We start from the raw sequence: 16,353 nt of genomic DNA, 5'->3' as shown, positions 1-16,353 counted from the left end.
TTCCTCATTTCCTTATCTGCGTCACCCTGACTCATTTAGTCTTTCCAGACTCATTTTGTCTTTCTTTCGCTCTCCTCCAGTTTATAATCATCATTCTGTTCGTATTGGCTGGTTGCTCTTCATTTTGCACTTCATGGTCACTTTAGACATAAAATACTTCAGTGAGAGAAAGTTTGTCAGTGCGAAGCAGTGAGATATTGAGATCAGTCCTCCTCCACCCTCTCGTGTCACTGTGACTGCTGACTCATCATCTCGATAGTTCTCTCTCTTCCTCTGTCAGCCTTCAGCAGTCAGCCATTTCTCTCTTTTTAGTTGCACTGAGCATGGGATTTCCAGCGGATGAAGTCTAAATACGCTGATACCGCTGAGAGTTAACTCCAAATCTTGTTCATTTACTCCCACACAAACACATTAAAGGGGAAGGTCGGTCTGTGTTCTGTGTAGGACAGCAATGAAAAAGAGAAAAAGGAAGGAAGGAAGGAAGGAGGGAGGGAAGGAATATGGGATGAAGGGAAGGCAGAAAGGAAGAAAGGAAGTAATGAAGGATAGAAGAAAAGTAGAAACAATGGAAAAAAGGATCATAGAAGGGGCAGAAAAGGCAGTAAATAGGAGAAGGAGAAGGGAAGAATAAATAGATAAGATGAACAAATAAATAAAGATGAAAAGGAAGGAAGGATAGAAAACAAAAACAAAGGAAGAAAGGAACAGAAGGGCTGTAAAAGGCAAGGAAGAAAAGAGGAAGGAGGAAAAGAATAAAGAATGAAAAATTAAGAAACATGAAAGAAGGAAATATGGAAGAATGGAAGAAAGTAGGAAAAGGAGAAATGAAGAAAGGCAAGAAGAAAATGTGCAAGTAAAGGAATACTGGAATACAAAGGAAAGAAACAATGTAAGGAAGGATAAAAAAGAAAGGGTGGAACAAAGGAAATATTAAACCAATGGAAGGAAATGAGAAACGAATGAAGGAGGGAAGGATAAAGGAAAGGCAGGAAGGAAGAAAAGGAGAAACAAAGGATGAAAGAATGAAAAGAAAAAAAGGAGTAAAGGTATAAAGGAAAAATAGAGGAAGAAAGGGCGAAAGAAAGAAAGAAATGAAGGAGGGAAGGATTAAAGAAAGGCAGGAAGGAAGAAGGGAAGAAATGGAGAAACAGGAAAGATGAAAGGAAAGAAAGGAGTATAGGATTAAAGAAAATGGAGAAAGAAAGAAAGAAAGAAAGAAAGAAAGAAAGAAAGAAAGAAAGAAAGAAAGAAAGAAAGAAAGAAAGAAAGAAAGAAAGAACGAAAAGGATTAAGGAGGGTAAGAAAAACAAACTAAGGTAAGGACAGGAAGGAAGGAAGGAAGGAAGATGGGATGAAGAGAAGGCAGGAAGGATGGATAGAAGAAAAGAAGAAACAAAGAAAGAAAGGAATACAGAAGGGGTGGAATAGTCAGGAAAAAAGAGGAAAAAATAAAAAAACATGAAAGGAAGGAAGGAAATAAGGAAGAATGGAAGGAAAACAGAAATAAAGCAAGAAAAGAAAAAAAGGATGTGACAAAAGGAACATAGGACTATGATAAATATAAAAGAAAGGAAAAATGGAAGGAAGGATAAAAAGGGGAAAAGAAGGTGTGGAACAAAGTAAGTATTAAACCTAAGGAAGGAAATGAGAAATGAATGAAGAAGGGAAGGATGAAAGGAAGACAGGAAGGATGAAAAGGAGAGTAAAGGAATGGAGGAAGAAAGAAAGAAAGGAAGAAAGAAAGAACGAAAAAAGAAAGAAAGAAAGAAAGAAAGAATAAAAATAGAAAGGTAAAATAGAGGTAAGGAAGGAAGACTGGATAAAGGGACGGCAGGAAGCAAGGATGGAAGAAAATAAGAAACAAAGGAAGAAAGGAACATAGAAGGGGTGGGAAAGACAGGAAAAGAAGAGAGTGAGGAGGGAAAGAATAAGAAACATGAAGGAAGGGAGAAAGGAAAAAGGAAGGAAATAAGAAAGAATGGAAGGAAAAAAGAAATGAAGAAAGGAAAGAAGAAAGAATGTAACTAAAAGAACACAGAAATAAGAATGTGACGAAAAGACAAAAAATGAAAGGAAGGATAAAAAGGGTAAAAGAAGGGGTGGAACAAAGGAAGTATTAAACCTAAGGGAAAGAAATGAGAAATGAATGAAGGAGGGAAGGATAAATGAAAGGCAGGAACAGTGGTGGACGAAGTACACAAATCAAGTACTTGAGTAAAAGTACAGATACGTATAATAGAATATTACTCCAGTAAAAGTAAAAGTACTCCTTTTTCAATTTTACTTGAGTGAAAGTACAAAAGTAATACATTTTTTGAGTACTTAAGTAAAAAAGTACTGAACTATTTTGATATTTTATAAAGGTTACTTAATTTAATTTTATATTAGCATATATTATATATATATATATATATATATATTAGGGGTGGGCATAGATTAATTTTTTTAATCTAGATTAATCTAGATTAAATCTTGGAATTAATCTAGATTAATCTAGATTAAAATGGCTAATTTGAATTCTGCTGAAGGCATTCAGAATATGTGTGCTACCCAAATAATGACTTAAAGTCTTTGAGAATGGATCATAAAGCTCATAAAGCTGTTCTATGATAATTTGTTGATGAAAATAAATTATGTTCAATTAGATGTACTTGTGTTTACTAACTAACTAACAATGAAATAATTTTTTCTACCTATTAGATTTTTTTTTTTTTTTTTTTTAACGTCAACACCTACCCAGCCCATTACATGTTACACCGTACTTTTATTTTGACAGGTTGCCGTGAAGTTTCTGTGTCATACAGTATGATATGATGCTAGTTTTCTCAAATGAAACGGTAAAAGTGACACTCACAGCAGTTTTGGAGATTGAGTTTATCTGTTCATGTGAGATGAAAATGCCAAAAATTACCGGGAGCGTCACGTGTGTTTCAGTATGCGTGTAGTAAAAGCTCGTCTCCGCCATGCATACATACAGCTAGGCAAACGGAACATATCGGATTCATCTTAAAACGGTCTTTTTGCATTTCAGTTTTCACATACACTAGTCCATATCGCGATTTGAATTAAGTGACTGACCAACATTTGATTTATGAATCCAAAAAACGACGAATTTACGTGGCATTTCGCTATAATAGATTCGGTTTTTATGAATGGAGGACGACGCGATCCCGTCTGTGTTTTGGCGGAGGAGACTTAAACGAGCGACCATATTCTATAGTCTTCGGTATACATCCGCGTTAAACTATCAAGGTGAAAGTCATCATAGCTTGCGTAGTTTAGACCCAGCTCCCAACCCAATTTTGAGAATAGATTAACGGCGATATTTTTTTTATCGCGCGATAAGAGTTTCACGTTAACGCAGCACGTTAACGCCGATAACGGCCCACCACTAATATATATATATATATATATATATATATATTTTTTTTTTTTTTAACATCCTACTGTTCAAAAAGCCTTGGATTTTCCCAAAATAATCACTAGCCTACATGGAGTCAAGTGTTGTTGATATGGACTACGTTGACAAGAGTGATGTTCACTGTGAAGCTTACATTGCCATGTACCTGAGAGAAAACTGATTTGACCATCTCATTTCAACCAGTAAGAAAAGGTGTTATTTTTAAAGCTTGTTATTTTGCAAAACGGCACAGTTATAAATGATAGGAGAATAAGGCCTGAAGTTAAGAAGAAAAATGTAATTATTTTTCATAATATTTTTCTTTTTTCTCAAACATTGTCTGTGTAAAAACACTCCTGGCCAAATGCCCCCAGAGGGCTTTACTTCCCACTTTGATAATTACTGTAGTTCTGTACCATGTTCTGAACATCACATCTTTTGTTTTTCCCTCAGATGTAAACTGTCTAGGTGGTTGATTATAAATATGTGGACTTCATATCTGAAAATTACCTCAACTTAGCACCAGCAAGCTTGTTTGTTAGGAAGTTAGCACAATTTAATAGTTTTAAACAATTTAAAAACAGACGTCACATAAGGATACATACGTAGCATTTTAATGAAACTGTTAATGTTACAGCAGCGAGGAATATGAACGGGCATGAGTTATTTTATTTAATCCGTTGTTTTAATGTTTTTTGACCTAAAAAGAGACAATGATGTTAATGTGTCTGCATTCAAGCATTTCAGAGGGCTTAAATACATCACCCTCTACAGCAGATTTAGTTCGCAAACAATTGACAGATACAATAATTAATCCTAAAATGCGACATTATAACTTACTTTTTGCAGCATCACTCGCGCACGCGCTCACATGATCTCCCGGTTCTTGTTTGTGAATCCAGTTGACGGGAGACTCGCTCTAAACGGCTCATTTGAATCAATAAGTTGTGGACTCGAGAACAGCTGCAATTGGATCAGTCCAATTCGTGAATGAATCGTTTGTTGCGATTTGCGAACCAATTGAAAAGAATCAGTTTGTTCATTAATCAGACACCGCTTCTGCGTCTCGGAACACGTGATATATTATAAGGAGTAACGACATGTTTTTGAAATGTAGTGAAGTAAAAAGTACGATCTTATGCCTTGGAATGTAGTGAAGTAAAAGTAAAAGTTACTCAAAATAAAACTACTCCTGTAAAGTACAGATACTTGAAAAATGTACTTAAGTACAGTAACGAAGTACAACTACTTCGTTACTGTCCACCACTGGGCAGGAAGGAAGAAAAAGGAGAAACAAAGTAAGGATGAAATGATGAAAAGAAAGAAAGGAGTAAAGGAATGAAGAAAATGGAGAAAGAAAGAATGAAAAGATGAAAGGGCAAAAGAGGACAATAGATAAGGTAAGGACAGGAATGAAGGAGAGGTAGAGAAGGATAGGAGAAAAAAGGAAGGAAGGAAGAAAGGAAGGAACAAAACAATTAAGAAAGGAAGGAAAAATTAAAAGGATGATGAAAAGAAGGAACAAAGCGAGGAGGAAACAAAGGAAGAAAAAAGAAATTAAGAAACAATGGAAGGATTGATGGATGGATGGATGGATGGAAGGAAGGAAGGAAGGAACAAAAAACATGGGCAAGAAAAGAGGAAGTAAGGAAGGATGGAATGAATAAAGGAAGAAATGAAGGAAGTAAAATAGGAAGGAAGGAAGAATAAACAGCCAGAGAAAGGGATTCCTGGGACATTTTCTTAAGTGCAGAGGTGTTTCAAAGCTAAGAGGCTCACCTACACAGAACCACGGATAGAACTAGTGGAAGAGAGAGGGAGAGAAGGATAGAAGCGGGATGAAAGATGACATTCCCACCCACCTGCGCTCTCCGAGCTGCCTCGTTAAGGTGTGTATTTGATGGCTGTCGTTACCATGCAAAAAAAAAAAGGAGGAGGAAAAAAGAGAAAGAAAGGAAGAAGACCTCTGGGGATCTCATTTCTTGCACTCTTTCAAAATACATCACACATCCTGCGGGTCTACAGACACAGCTGGAAGGCGCAGTACCCTGAACAACCACAGGTGGCAGACCTAAGTGCGAGGGGGAGGACTACAAAAAAACACACACACACACACACACACACACACACACACACACACACACACACACACACACACACACACACACACACACACACACCATGGTGGGAGAACAGGACTACTTTGTTGCATTCAAAGCCAGAGTAAACCACCTCTGTAGCTATAAAGAACCCACGCTGTTCTTGACTGGAAAAGGGTAGGTGTTCAATGCGTATACATATGGAATTGTTTTGTAATTCTGAGAGGAGAGAAAACAGCTTTCACATGAAAGCCTACAGACTTTGACATGTAAAACTGCGGACTGTACTGGGTAGTGTAAGGGTTAATGGGTTAATTTCTTACCATACACCAGCAGTGTGTAGTGGTCGGCTGCACGGCCGTAATTATTATGCGCCTGACAGAGGTAGGTGCCGTTGTGTGATTGGCTGAGGCGAGACATATGGAGAATGTTTCCTGTTTTCTCCGCCCTCTCAGGAAGAGTGTCATTCACTCGTGACCACTGGATGTCACGCGGTCTAGAAAAGAAGATAGCAAAACAAACAAAAAAGACATTACATTAAAGAAGTAATCAAGAATTTATCAAAGAAGGAACAAGGCATTCAAAAAAAAAAAAGCTTGAAAAACAAATAATGAGGCACCAGGGACAGAAGAGAATAGAAATCAGATAATATAAAAAAGATGAAAAAGACATAAAAGGATTTGGAGGAGGAAAAAAAACATTTCTTAATCAGTATTATTGTCTGGTGAAAACTTTGAACGACCTGAAAACAAACAAGTTATCTGAAATGTGTATTTATCTGAAATGAAGTTATTATCTGTTATTTGTGTAAGATAAGATTGTTTTCAGAGAGTATGTTAAATTAATTCTTTATTGTTTATTATATATATATATATATATATATATATATATATATATATATAAACCCCACTGATTTTTTTTTTTAAATCTCTGAGATTCTGAAGTATGCATCTAACGGACAATTGCGAGGCAATTGACAGTAGTAGGTCATGTGACAATGACAACATAATTAATGTAGTATATCCAGATCACATTCACAAATACATTCACAAATACATTCATCCAAAAAGCACCTACTCAAAGAAGGCAGTTTTGGACTTTTTACTTGTTTTTTTCTTAAACAAATCAGCATTTTTGAATGAATCAGTTGAAAGTATGATTCAATGACTCACTCATAAAAATGTCAATTTACTCACCCTGCAACTGTCTTTCTTCAGTTGCAAAGAAATTAAGGTTTTTGAGGAAAACACTCCAGGATAGTGGACTTCAAAGGGGATCAATGGGCTAAAGGCTTAAATTGTCATTTCAATGCAACTTCAAAGTACTCTACATGGTCCCAGCCAAAGGAATAAGGGTCTTATCAAGTAAAACGATAGCTCATTTTCAAAAAAATAAATAAATTATATATATATATATATATATATATATATATATATTTATAAAACGGTTAGTTCCATTCCTCAATTCTGATTGGTCAGCAGCTGTGTTTTATTCATGATACAGCACAGCTACGACCGCTTCACTCAACGTTCTGTGTATCATTGAACCTCCTTAGCAACCACCCTTAGCAACGTAAACAAAGCTTTAGCAGTTAGGGACTACTTTTTACAGCGGAAGGCAGTTAATGATTTTACTTAATGAAAACGTACAACCTAATATATATAAATTAATATATATTTTTGATATTAATATTTTTATTGTGTGGGAATAACGCTTCGCGTCGTGCCTAACAACGCCCTTCAGCCGTGATTTATTCACGATACAGCACGGCCTCTCGTACCTTATTGCTTAAATATATATATATATATATATATATACTTTTTAACCACAAATGCTTGTCTTGCACTAGCATGACTTTATGCATTACGTAGTCACGTTGGAAAGGTCATGTGCCACGTAGACAAAAGTACCTCCTCAAAGGGTGTTCGATTCCAAATTTTTTGGAAATAGATTCCAATTCCTGGTTTACAATGTATTGTAAAAATTACGATACATCTCTGTAGCTCTGACTGATTTTAAATTGTAATTTTGTCTGCATTGCCTATGAAATTAGTCATAGCCTACAGCTCAGCCGTGGACATGTGTTTATTGCATGACAAGAACAAGACATGAAATGCTTTGCACAAACAAACTGTACACTGAAACAAAATAATCAGAGCAGTAACAGCAACACTGATATAAGAGCTTGTGGTTTAACTTTCAGAGTGTGTTCACACTTGTCATGTTTGGTTCGATTGCTCTGTTAGCGCGGTTCATTTAAGTAAGTGTGAACGCTGCCTTCCGAACCCTGGTTTGCACCAAACAAGTGGACAGAGATCGCTTAAAAGTTAGGTCTCAGTCCACTTCCAAACGAACTCTGGTGCGGTTCAAATGAAATATGAAAGCAACACGGACCAAATACTTCTAAACAAACTAAAAACAGGAAGTAATGTCAAGATGCAATGCTATGCAACATGAATATACGAAGGGAACAAGCAGTGTATCAAAAACAAAACAAGCAGAGGACAAACGTGGAGCAACGAGGAGGTAAAGTGCCTTTTATGAGCTCTTTGTGAGTTTGCAGGTGGTGAAAATAAAATCATATGCACGCAACGAGCATGCTTAGTCCAGTAGAAGGCATTGCGTGATTTCCACTTAAAGTGGTGATCAGCAGACCGATCAGTCAATGGGTACTTTGATGTCATACACCCGCAGCGCCGCTTCAAGTCGAACACGAGTGTTCAGTGAGTTCTGTCATGAAATATAAGTCACTCAACCCAACCAAACATGTTGTGAACATATCACTAAGACTTAAGGTTTGGTATCTTTAGCTTAATGCCAGTGTGAACGCTAAGCCGACCAGGACCACATGTATCATTTTCCTTTTTGGTCCGGAACAAATGAACTAAACAAACCGAACTACAAGTGTGAACACACCCTCAGTCAGATTCGCTCTCAGCCACTGATCTGTGCTCTCCGTGTTTTCTTTCAGAATTATCACTGGGTAACAGAAATTGGAAATAAGATCAAGACCCTTGATCAAATCATGATCTATTCTGTAATGCAGCGCTCAAAATTGTGGACAACATAAGCCAGTTCCACCTTAAAATGACCTCTGAATTGCTTTTTTCATCAAAACGATCCATCCGAAAGAACCTTTTCCTCTAAACGAATCAGATTCTATCACTATTAATTCGCAAGAGGTGAATTAATGGGTGCTTCTCAAACGGACGGCTACATCCTCAAACTCAGACGAGCTCAGTATAGACTCGTTTACATTCAGTTTATTTTCATGAATTAACTTTTAGTGACGTTTAATGACGTAGTAGCCGAGATATGCAGCCTTCGTAAGATCCAGCATTCCGTTTGAGAGACACCTATATACTGTAAGCTTTGTTGAACTGAAAACGGCTCTGAATGAGTTGCCGATTCCCTTTGATGAGATCGAATCCAACCTTTGGAATCGACCCTTGATTCCAAAAACAATTGATTCTGAGGCGTTGGGAATCAAGAGTCGATTCCAAAAGTCGATTTCCAGCGCTACCAACCCAGTGGTTACAAAACGATTGACAAAGGAAGTCAAACGCCCTTTACAAAAAAAGGTCAAACAACAATGTCGGGCGATTTTTGAAGTTTGAGAAAATGAGACTTGAGTTTTTTTGCCCTACCCTACCTTTTCAAAATGCAATACACAGATGAAGAACTAACTGTGCGTGACCTTTCCAATGTGATGACATAAAACGTGAAGTCATAGATGCGCATTGCAGAGCTAGTGCAAGATGATCACTTGTGGTTAAAAAGTATATACATTTACATGTTTTTTTAGAAAACGATGATCGTTTTGCTAGATAAGACCCTTATTCTTCACCTGGGATTATGTAGAGCCCTTTGAAGCTTCATTGAAACTACAATTTGAACTCTTTAACCTGCTGATCCCCATTGAAGTCCACTATATGGAGAAAAATCCTGGAATGTTTTCCTCAAAAACCTTCATTTCTTAGACTAAAGAAAGAAAGACATGAACATTTTGGATGACATGGGGGCAAATGAATGATCAGGAAATTTTAATTCAGGCATATTTAGTTCCAGAATCATCAAAAGACTCTTTTTAAGGATCACATTTTTTAAATTATTTAACATAATTCAATTTAGTTCAACACATTTTTGTCTTTTATATATTTTAATAAGTCCATGCCCGAACAAATATGCATCTCATTGTTACACCGAATGACGATATAAAATGATTTCACCCATATCCTGACTTGATTTTCGCATATTATTTGAAACATTTTTAAAAGCAGACACTTCACCTGCATTTAATATGCTTTTTATGTATATAAAATCTCTTTTGTAAATTTAATTTGATGCAGACACCAAAATGGGACGTCTCGCCTTTGATCCACATACATATATAAGAATATCTGAATATTTCAAACTGAAAAATAGATTTTTTTGTACCTTTACATACTTGCTATTTTTCAAAGGCAAGAGGGGTAGAAAAGAGAGAATAGTCCTAGCAGATAATACCAGCCAGACAGAGACAAAAGAGCATGAAAGTAGGAGATTACCTAACGCACACACAAACTCACAAACTCACACACACACACACACACACAAACAGCTGCGAGGTGATCCACAGCAGCAGGAGATACATGGAAACTGTAGGGCAAAAAGCCTGAGGCTTCAGTTCTGAGCCCACCGCCTGTGAAACGCCTCATCCCTCATCCACCCTGGCTGGAAGACAAGTCTACGTCATCACCCGCCGTAATCCCACAGGACACGTTTAATTACAGCCCTCACAGGCTTTAGCATACAGTACGCCACACACATACAGTATATATGAGCACAAACGCAGAGGATGAGCCAGCCAGAGCGCCGAGGAATAATAAACACTCCCCTCCAACAAATGCAGACTGTGTTTAATTGGTGATTAATGTCGGATGAACATGATCGTAATGGCTTTATAACCAAGCAGCACGACGCAGTGTACTGTGAGTTCAGAAACTGTAGAACGGCATCTGGATCCATCTCTCATTCCTCCCATCAATACGCTCATTTATCTCAACCTATCCAGAGAGCGGTCTCTCTGTGGGTGGGCAGTCTATTCTCATTTCTCATCAGTGCATTCTGTAATCTTCAAACATGCCCCTACAATTAAACATTTACACGTTTCACACTCTCTTCTCCCCTAGCACATAAATCACGTAGCCTTTCATTTCTCTTTCGCAGCTAAAACTCCTCCGAGCCCATCTTTCTTCCCTTCCCTCACTCTGTCATTTCCCCATTTCAGCGTAAAATGAGTGGCAGCTCAAGCGTCCTCTCTATCTCTCCATCTTTCATTTCTGTAGCGGTCCCTTACGAGGCTCTGGAGAGGTTTAATGGCTTTCTGCTCACAGCCTCTTAGGGAGAAGAGGCTCAGTGACCACGGTCGAGCCGGAGAAAAAAGAAAGACTGAGACAAACATCCCTTCTGAAGGAAGAAAGTGCCTCGGCTCAATGTGACATTGGTGGGGTTGACAGAGGGACGCTTTCTCCTTCACTATGAGACGTTTAGTGAAGTAAAAAAGAAAAACTTGGTGGAAAAAGGTCAAATGCTGGTGAAGGACACCTCAATTGTTGTAGTATAATTGTTTTTCATTTCAATGTTCGTTAATGTCTTTTTTCATTTCCATTTCATCCTGTTTTATTGAATTTAATTGTATACTGTTATGTATGGTAACACTTTACAATAAGGTTTCATTAACATTAGTTAATTTATTAACTAACATGAATAAACATGAACAATACATTTATTACAGTATTTATTAATTCTTGTTAACGTTAATGAAAATACAGTCGTTCATTGTTAGTTTATGTTAACTAAAGTAGTTATCTAATGAAACTTATTGTAAAATATTACCATTTTTACTACAACTATGACTAATGGTGCTGCTATATCACTTTACAATATTACATTAGTTCACTACTTTAGTTCATTTGAACTAAAAATGAACAATACTGTTCAATTTCAACATTTACTAATGCATTATTTAAATTAAGAGTTGTGTTTGTTAACATTAGTTAATGCATTGTGAACTTACATGAACTAACAATGAACGGCTGTATTTTTATTAATAAATAAATATGATTAAATACTGTAATAAATATATTGTTCATTAACCAATGGAACCTTATTGTAAAGTGTTACCTTGTTTGTATAAAAGAAAATTCAATGTATTTAATAGTATGTTATTTTATCTTTAAATAAATAAATAAATAGTGGCATTATACACTATAAGAGTTTAATTTTATCGTATTTTGTATTTTTACTACTTCAGTCTTTACTGCTACTTCTGTTTATTAAAGCATTCATTTTATACTGTTTATAAATAAAGGTTGTAATTGTAATAAAAACTATTATATATAATAGCAACTTTTATGTTGTTTAATTTTATTATACACTGTTATTACTTTTTATTACCTTCACCTTTACTGCAAAATGAATTTACTTCTTAAAATAAAATACAGATTTTATTTTGTGTATAAATAAAGGTGGTAATTATTATTATAATAAATGTACAATCCATTTTTATTTTATTTTTCCAGTCACTGCTTTTACTCTGTACTTTGAAACTGAAATTAAAGGGGAAATAATGAGAGCAAAAGAGAGAGTTATTGGAGGAGGAACAGAGGACGGAGTCAAGGCTGTTCTCCCTCATGTACAGATGCAGGATCATCTTTGTTCTGAGCCGTAATACTTTATTGGAGCTGGATTGAGATGATCCTCTTTAAGCATTTTTGGAGTGTTAGAAGTTAAAAGCTGTTCTTGTGGGACCAGTTCAGATGATTAGTTTTTAAAGCACATGTAGAAACAAAACTTCACACGGGCACACACATCCATCAAAATCTCCCACATGCAACCTGACAGATACATTTCCAAAGCAAAACACACAAGCTCTTGTACACTCACAGTGGGTTGCCGGTAACGGCGCAGGTGAGACTGAGGGAGTCTCCCTCTCGGAGGATGCCCTGAGGGGGAATGATTTTCACCGTAGGAGCAACTGCAGAGATAAAGAGAAGGATAGAGAAAGGGAATAAAACTGAAAAAGAGCTCTGTCACAAAGCCTAGTGAACACATACTGTCTTCAATTGCAGTATCCTGACTAAAATGGAACCTCACAAGTCACTAACAACTCAATGTTTCTCTGGACTCACAGTTGATTTTAGCACAGCCGGTGCAAATGAAATTATAAATATAGCTGCAAGCAGCAATTACGGGCCCAAGCATTCAAAGGGGAAAATGAGGAGCTAAGGATGGCAGGAACAGCAGACCAACTGCAACAATAAGTAAAAAGAAGCCATTTCAGGATGATTTTAGTCAAAATGACGTAGAAAAATGATGTAGAACGCCTACTGATATGATTTAATGGCTTATTAGGTTTGTTATCAAAATCGATGTGGTGTGTTTAGTGTGAGGTGACAAAGTCACACACAAAGTTTGGTGTCATTATGTCAAAGCTTTGCAGAGATAAAGCCTCAGAATCATTTTGGCATCAAGCCTAAAATTTGTAGAGGAGCTGTACGAAAACGGTTTCATCTATAAACGTGAAATCCTTAACTTTTTGTCAGCACAGTCTGAAGATGATCTGACTCGATTTTAGTGAAAATCAGTCTAGGACTAGTTTGAAAAAGTAGGTTTTCAACCTAAATCAAAATGGCGGACAGGAAGTTTGACCAACTGTGGCATATTTGATATCTATGTTGTCGGCATGACCCAAGGAATATTTTGAGACTAATTTCATTACAATAGGCTAATGCAATCTACAGTTATTAGCATTTTTGGACATTTTATAATTGATAGTTAATGAATGGTTTATTACTCTTGACCAATAGGTGGCGCTGTTGTCAAATTGATGTGGTGTAATCAGTGTGAGGTGACAATGCCACATACAAAATTTGGTGCAAATATCTCAAAGCTTTGCAGAGATACAGCTTCAGATGCGCTTTGGCATCTTTTCAGCAAATTCGTTGATGCGTTAAATGAAAACGATTTCGAATATCAACACGAAATCCATAACTTTTTGTCAGCATGGTCTGAAGATGATCCGAGTCAAATATGGTGCAAATCAGACGAACGGTCTAGGAGGAGTTCGAAAAAGTAGGTTTTCAACATGAATCAAAATGGCGGACAGGAAGTTCGGCCAAAATTGGCAAAATTGGTATCGGTGTTCTAAGCATGACCGAAGGAATCTATCAAAATCAGTTTTATTTCAATAGGCTAATGTACGCAAAAGTTATTAGCATTTTTCAAAATTTCGTTATAACTTTTGACCACAAGGTGGCGCTGGCCCCAAAATTTTTATGTACATTCAGGGCATGGTGCCGAACATTTTTGTAATTAATGTCGAAACTATACACTAATCCGTTCTCAAGATACAGCATTTTAAAGCTAAATTCAAAATGGCCGACACCCAAAATGGCTGACATGGGAAAATTGTATATGTTTCGACTCGGCATGCTCCTCCAAATCTAACAAGAGCAGTTGCAAGATTTTTGGCTAATCCATTGAGAAGTTATAAGCAAAAATAGCCATTTTTCATATCTCCTGACCACTAGGTGGCACTGTGGCGAAACACTGCAGGTAGCCTCAGGTCATGCTTGTAATAACACACACCAAGTTTGGTCTCAATACTCCAAAGCATTGCGGAGATATGGCCTCACATCCATTTTTGCACGTTTTTCGTAGAATTAATTAGTGTGTTATTCGAGAACTGTTTGTCCAATCAACTTGAATTCCATAACTTTTTGCCAGCATGGTCTGAAGATGATCTGAGCCAATTTAGGACAAGTTCGAAAAAGTAGGTTTTACAAACAATTAATTATAGAAAAAAAACTAAACCTTACGATTTTTGAATTTTGGTGTTCATTCAACTCGGCATGACCCACGGATTCAGAGAAAAAAAGAATTTTGATTTTGTGGCTTATGGTTCAAATGTTATTAGCAAAAAGAAAGTGAAACTTTGGACAAGTGGTGGCGCTAGAGAGTTTGAGTTAGAGACTCCAAACTTGCTATGGTTAAAGATGAGACTGTCCTCTGTCAGTGTGCCAAATTATACAACTTTCCCGCAAGCGGTTCTATGGGCTGCCATAGACTTGCGGCGGAAGAAGAAGAAGAAGAAGAATTCTAACGGATACAATAGGTGCCTACGCACCTTCGGTGCCTGGCCCCTAATAACATTTCTTAGACCATTTTTATAAACTGTGATTCAAAGGTTTAGGCCAGGGGTGCCCAACCCTGTTCCTGGAGAACTACTATCCTACAAAGTTCAGCTCCAACCCTGAACAAACACACCTGAACCAGCTAATTAATCTCTTAAGTAGCACTTGATAATTACAGCCAGCTGTGTTGGAGCAGGGCTGGAACTAAAATCTGCAGGTAGGTAGATCTCCAGGAACAGGGTTGAGCAGCCCTGGTTTAGGCTACTGTAACTAAAATGTGTATTTCTCTTAAATAAAATAATACTTTTATTTAGCAAGGAGGCATACAGTTGAGATCAAAAGTTTACACCCCCCTTTCAGAATCTACAAAATGTTACTAATTTTACCAAACTAAGCGTTATCATACTAAATGCATGTTATTGTTTATTTAATACTGACCTGAATAAGATATTTCACATAAAAGATGTTTACATATAGTCCACAAGAGAAAATAACAGGTGGATTTATAACACGACCACGTTCAGACGTTTACATCCCCTTGGTTTTTCTGTGTTGTTACCTGAATGATCCACAGCTGTGTTTTTTTGTTTAGTGATAGTTGTTTATGATTCCCTTGTTTGTCCTGAACAGTTAACTGCCTGCTGTTCTCCACAAATTATCTGGTTTTCCTGCATTTTTGTGTATTTGTACCCTTTCCAACAATGACTGTATGATTTTGAGATCCATATTTTCACACTGAGGACAACTGAGGGATTCATATGCAACTATTACAGAAGGTTCAAACGCTCACTGATGCTTTAGAAGGAAAAACAATGCATTAAGAGCCAGGGGTGTGAAAACTTTTTGAATTTGAAGATCAGGGTCAATGTTACTTATTTTGTCTTCTGGGAAACATGTAACTATCTTCTAAAGGGCAGTAATAAATGAAAAAAATATTATATTTATGCAAAATAAGAAAAATGTACACCTCTATTCTGTTCAAAAGTTTTCACCCCCAGCTCTTAATGTTTTGTTTTTCCTTCTGGAGCATCAGTGAGCGTTTGATCCTACTGTAATCGCTGAATATGAGTCTCTCAGTTGTTCTCAGTGTGAAAAGATGAATCTAAAAATCATACAGTCACTATTGGAAATGGTTCAAATACACAAAAATGCTGGAAATCAAAAAATGTGTGGGACCTGAATGATTTTTTACAAAGAACAGCAGGCAGTTTAACTGTTCAGGTCATTTTTATAAATTCTCTTGTGGACTATACGTAAACATCTTTTACGTGAAATATCTTATTCAGGTCAGTAATACATAAACAATAACATGCATTTTGTATGATCCCTCTTATTTTGGAAAAATAATTAACATTTTGCAGATTCTGAAATCAAAAATTACATTAAGTGACATTTCAAATTTAAAAAAAGATTTTTCATTAAAATAATCCTGAAAAATATTGAACAGCACAACTGTTTTCATCAATAATAATAATGACAAACAAATCGACATAATAAAATTTGGATAATAAAGGATCTTGTGACACTGAAGACTAGAGTAATAACTGCTAAAAACTATATTTAACATTTTATTTTAGCTGTGATAATCTTTACTATTGAATTAAATATTTATAATCATAATTTTGCATTAAAATACTCTTTAAATGCTGCCTACAAATGCAGCTCACTAGGTTTTATG

The 16,353-nt window shown here is 36.4% G+C and overlaps 1 protein-coding gene across 2 annotated transcripts in view; it reads right to left on the bottom strand.

Annotated features, from left to right (window-relative positions):
- Positions 1-16,353, bottom strand: part of cadm4 (cell adhesion molecule 4) — an 86,224-nt gene that overhangs the window by 24,164 nt on the left and 45,707 nt on the right. For both annotated transcript variants that reach the window (XM_073847313.1, XM_073847314.1), the window contains exons 5-6: positions 12,427-12,517; positions 5,823-5,995 (exon numbers count right to left, since the gene is read on the bottom strand). In XM_073847313.1, the coding sequence (XP_073703414.1) occupies positions 5,823-5,995; positions 12,427-12,517 (264 nt within the window). The remainder of the gene's footprint in view (positions 1-5,822; positions 5,996-12,426; positions 12,518-16,353) is intronic.

The sequence above is a fragment of the Garra rufa genome, chromosome 9 (assembly GCF_049309525.1).
Source record: "Garra rufa chromosome 9, GarRuf1.0, whole genome shotgun sequence".
Taxonomy (NCBI): Eukaryota; Metazoa; Chordata; class Actinopteri; order Cypriniformes; family Cyprinidae; genus Garra; species Garra rufa.
The sequence above is the reverse complement of the archived record's forward strand: the minus strand, read 5'-3'. Positions and strand labels throughout refer to the sequence as shown.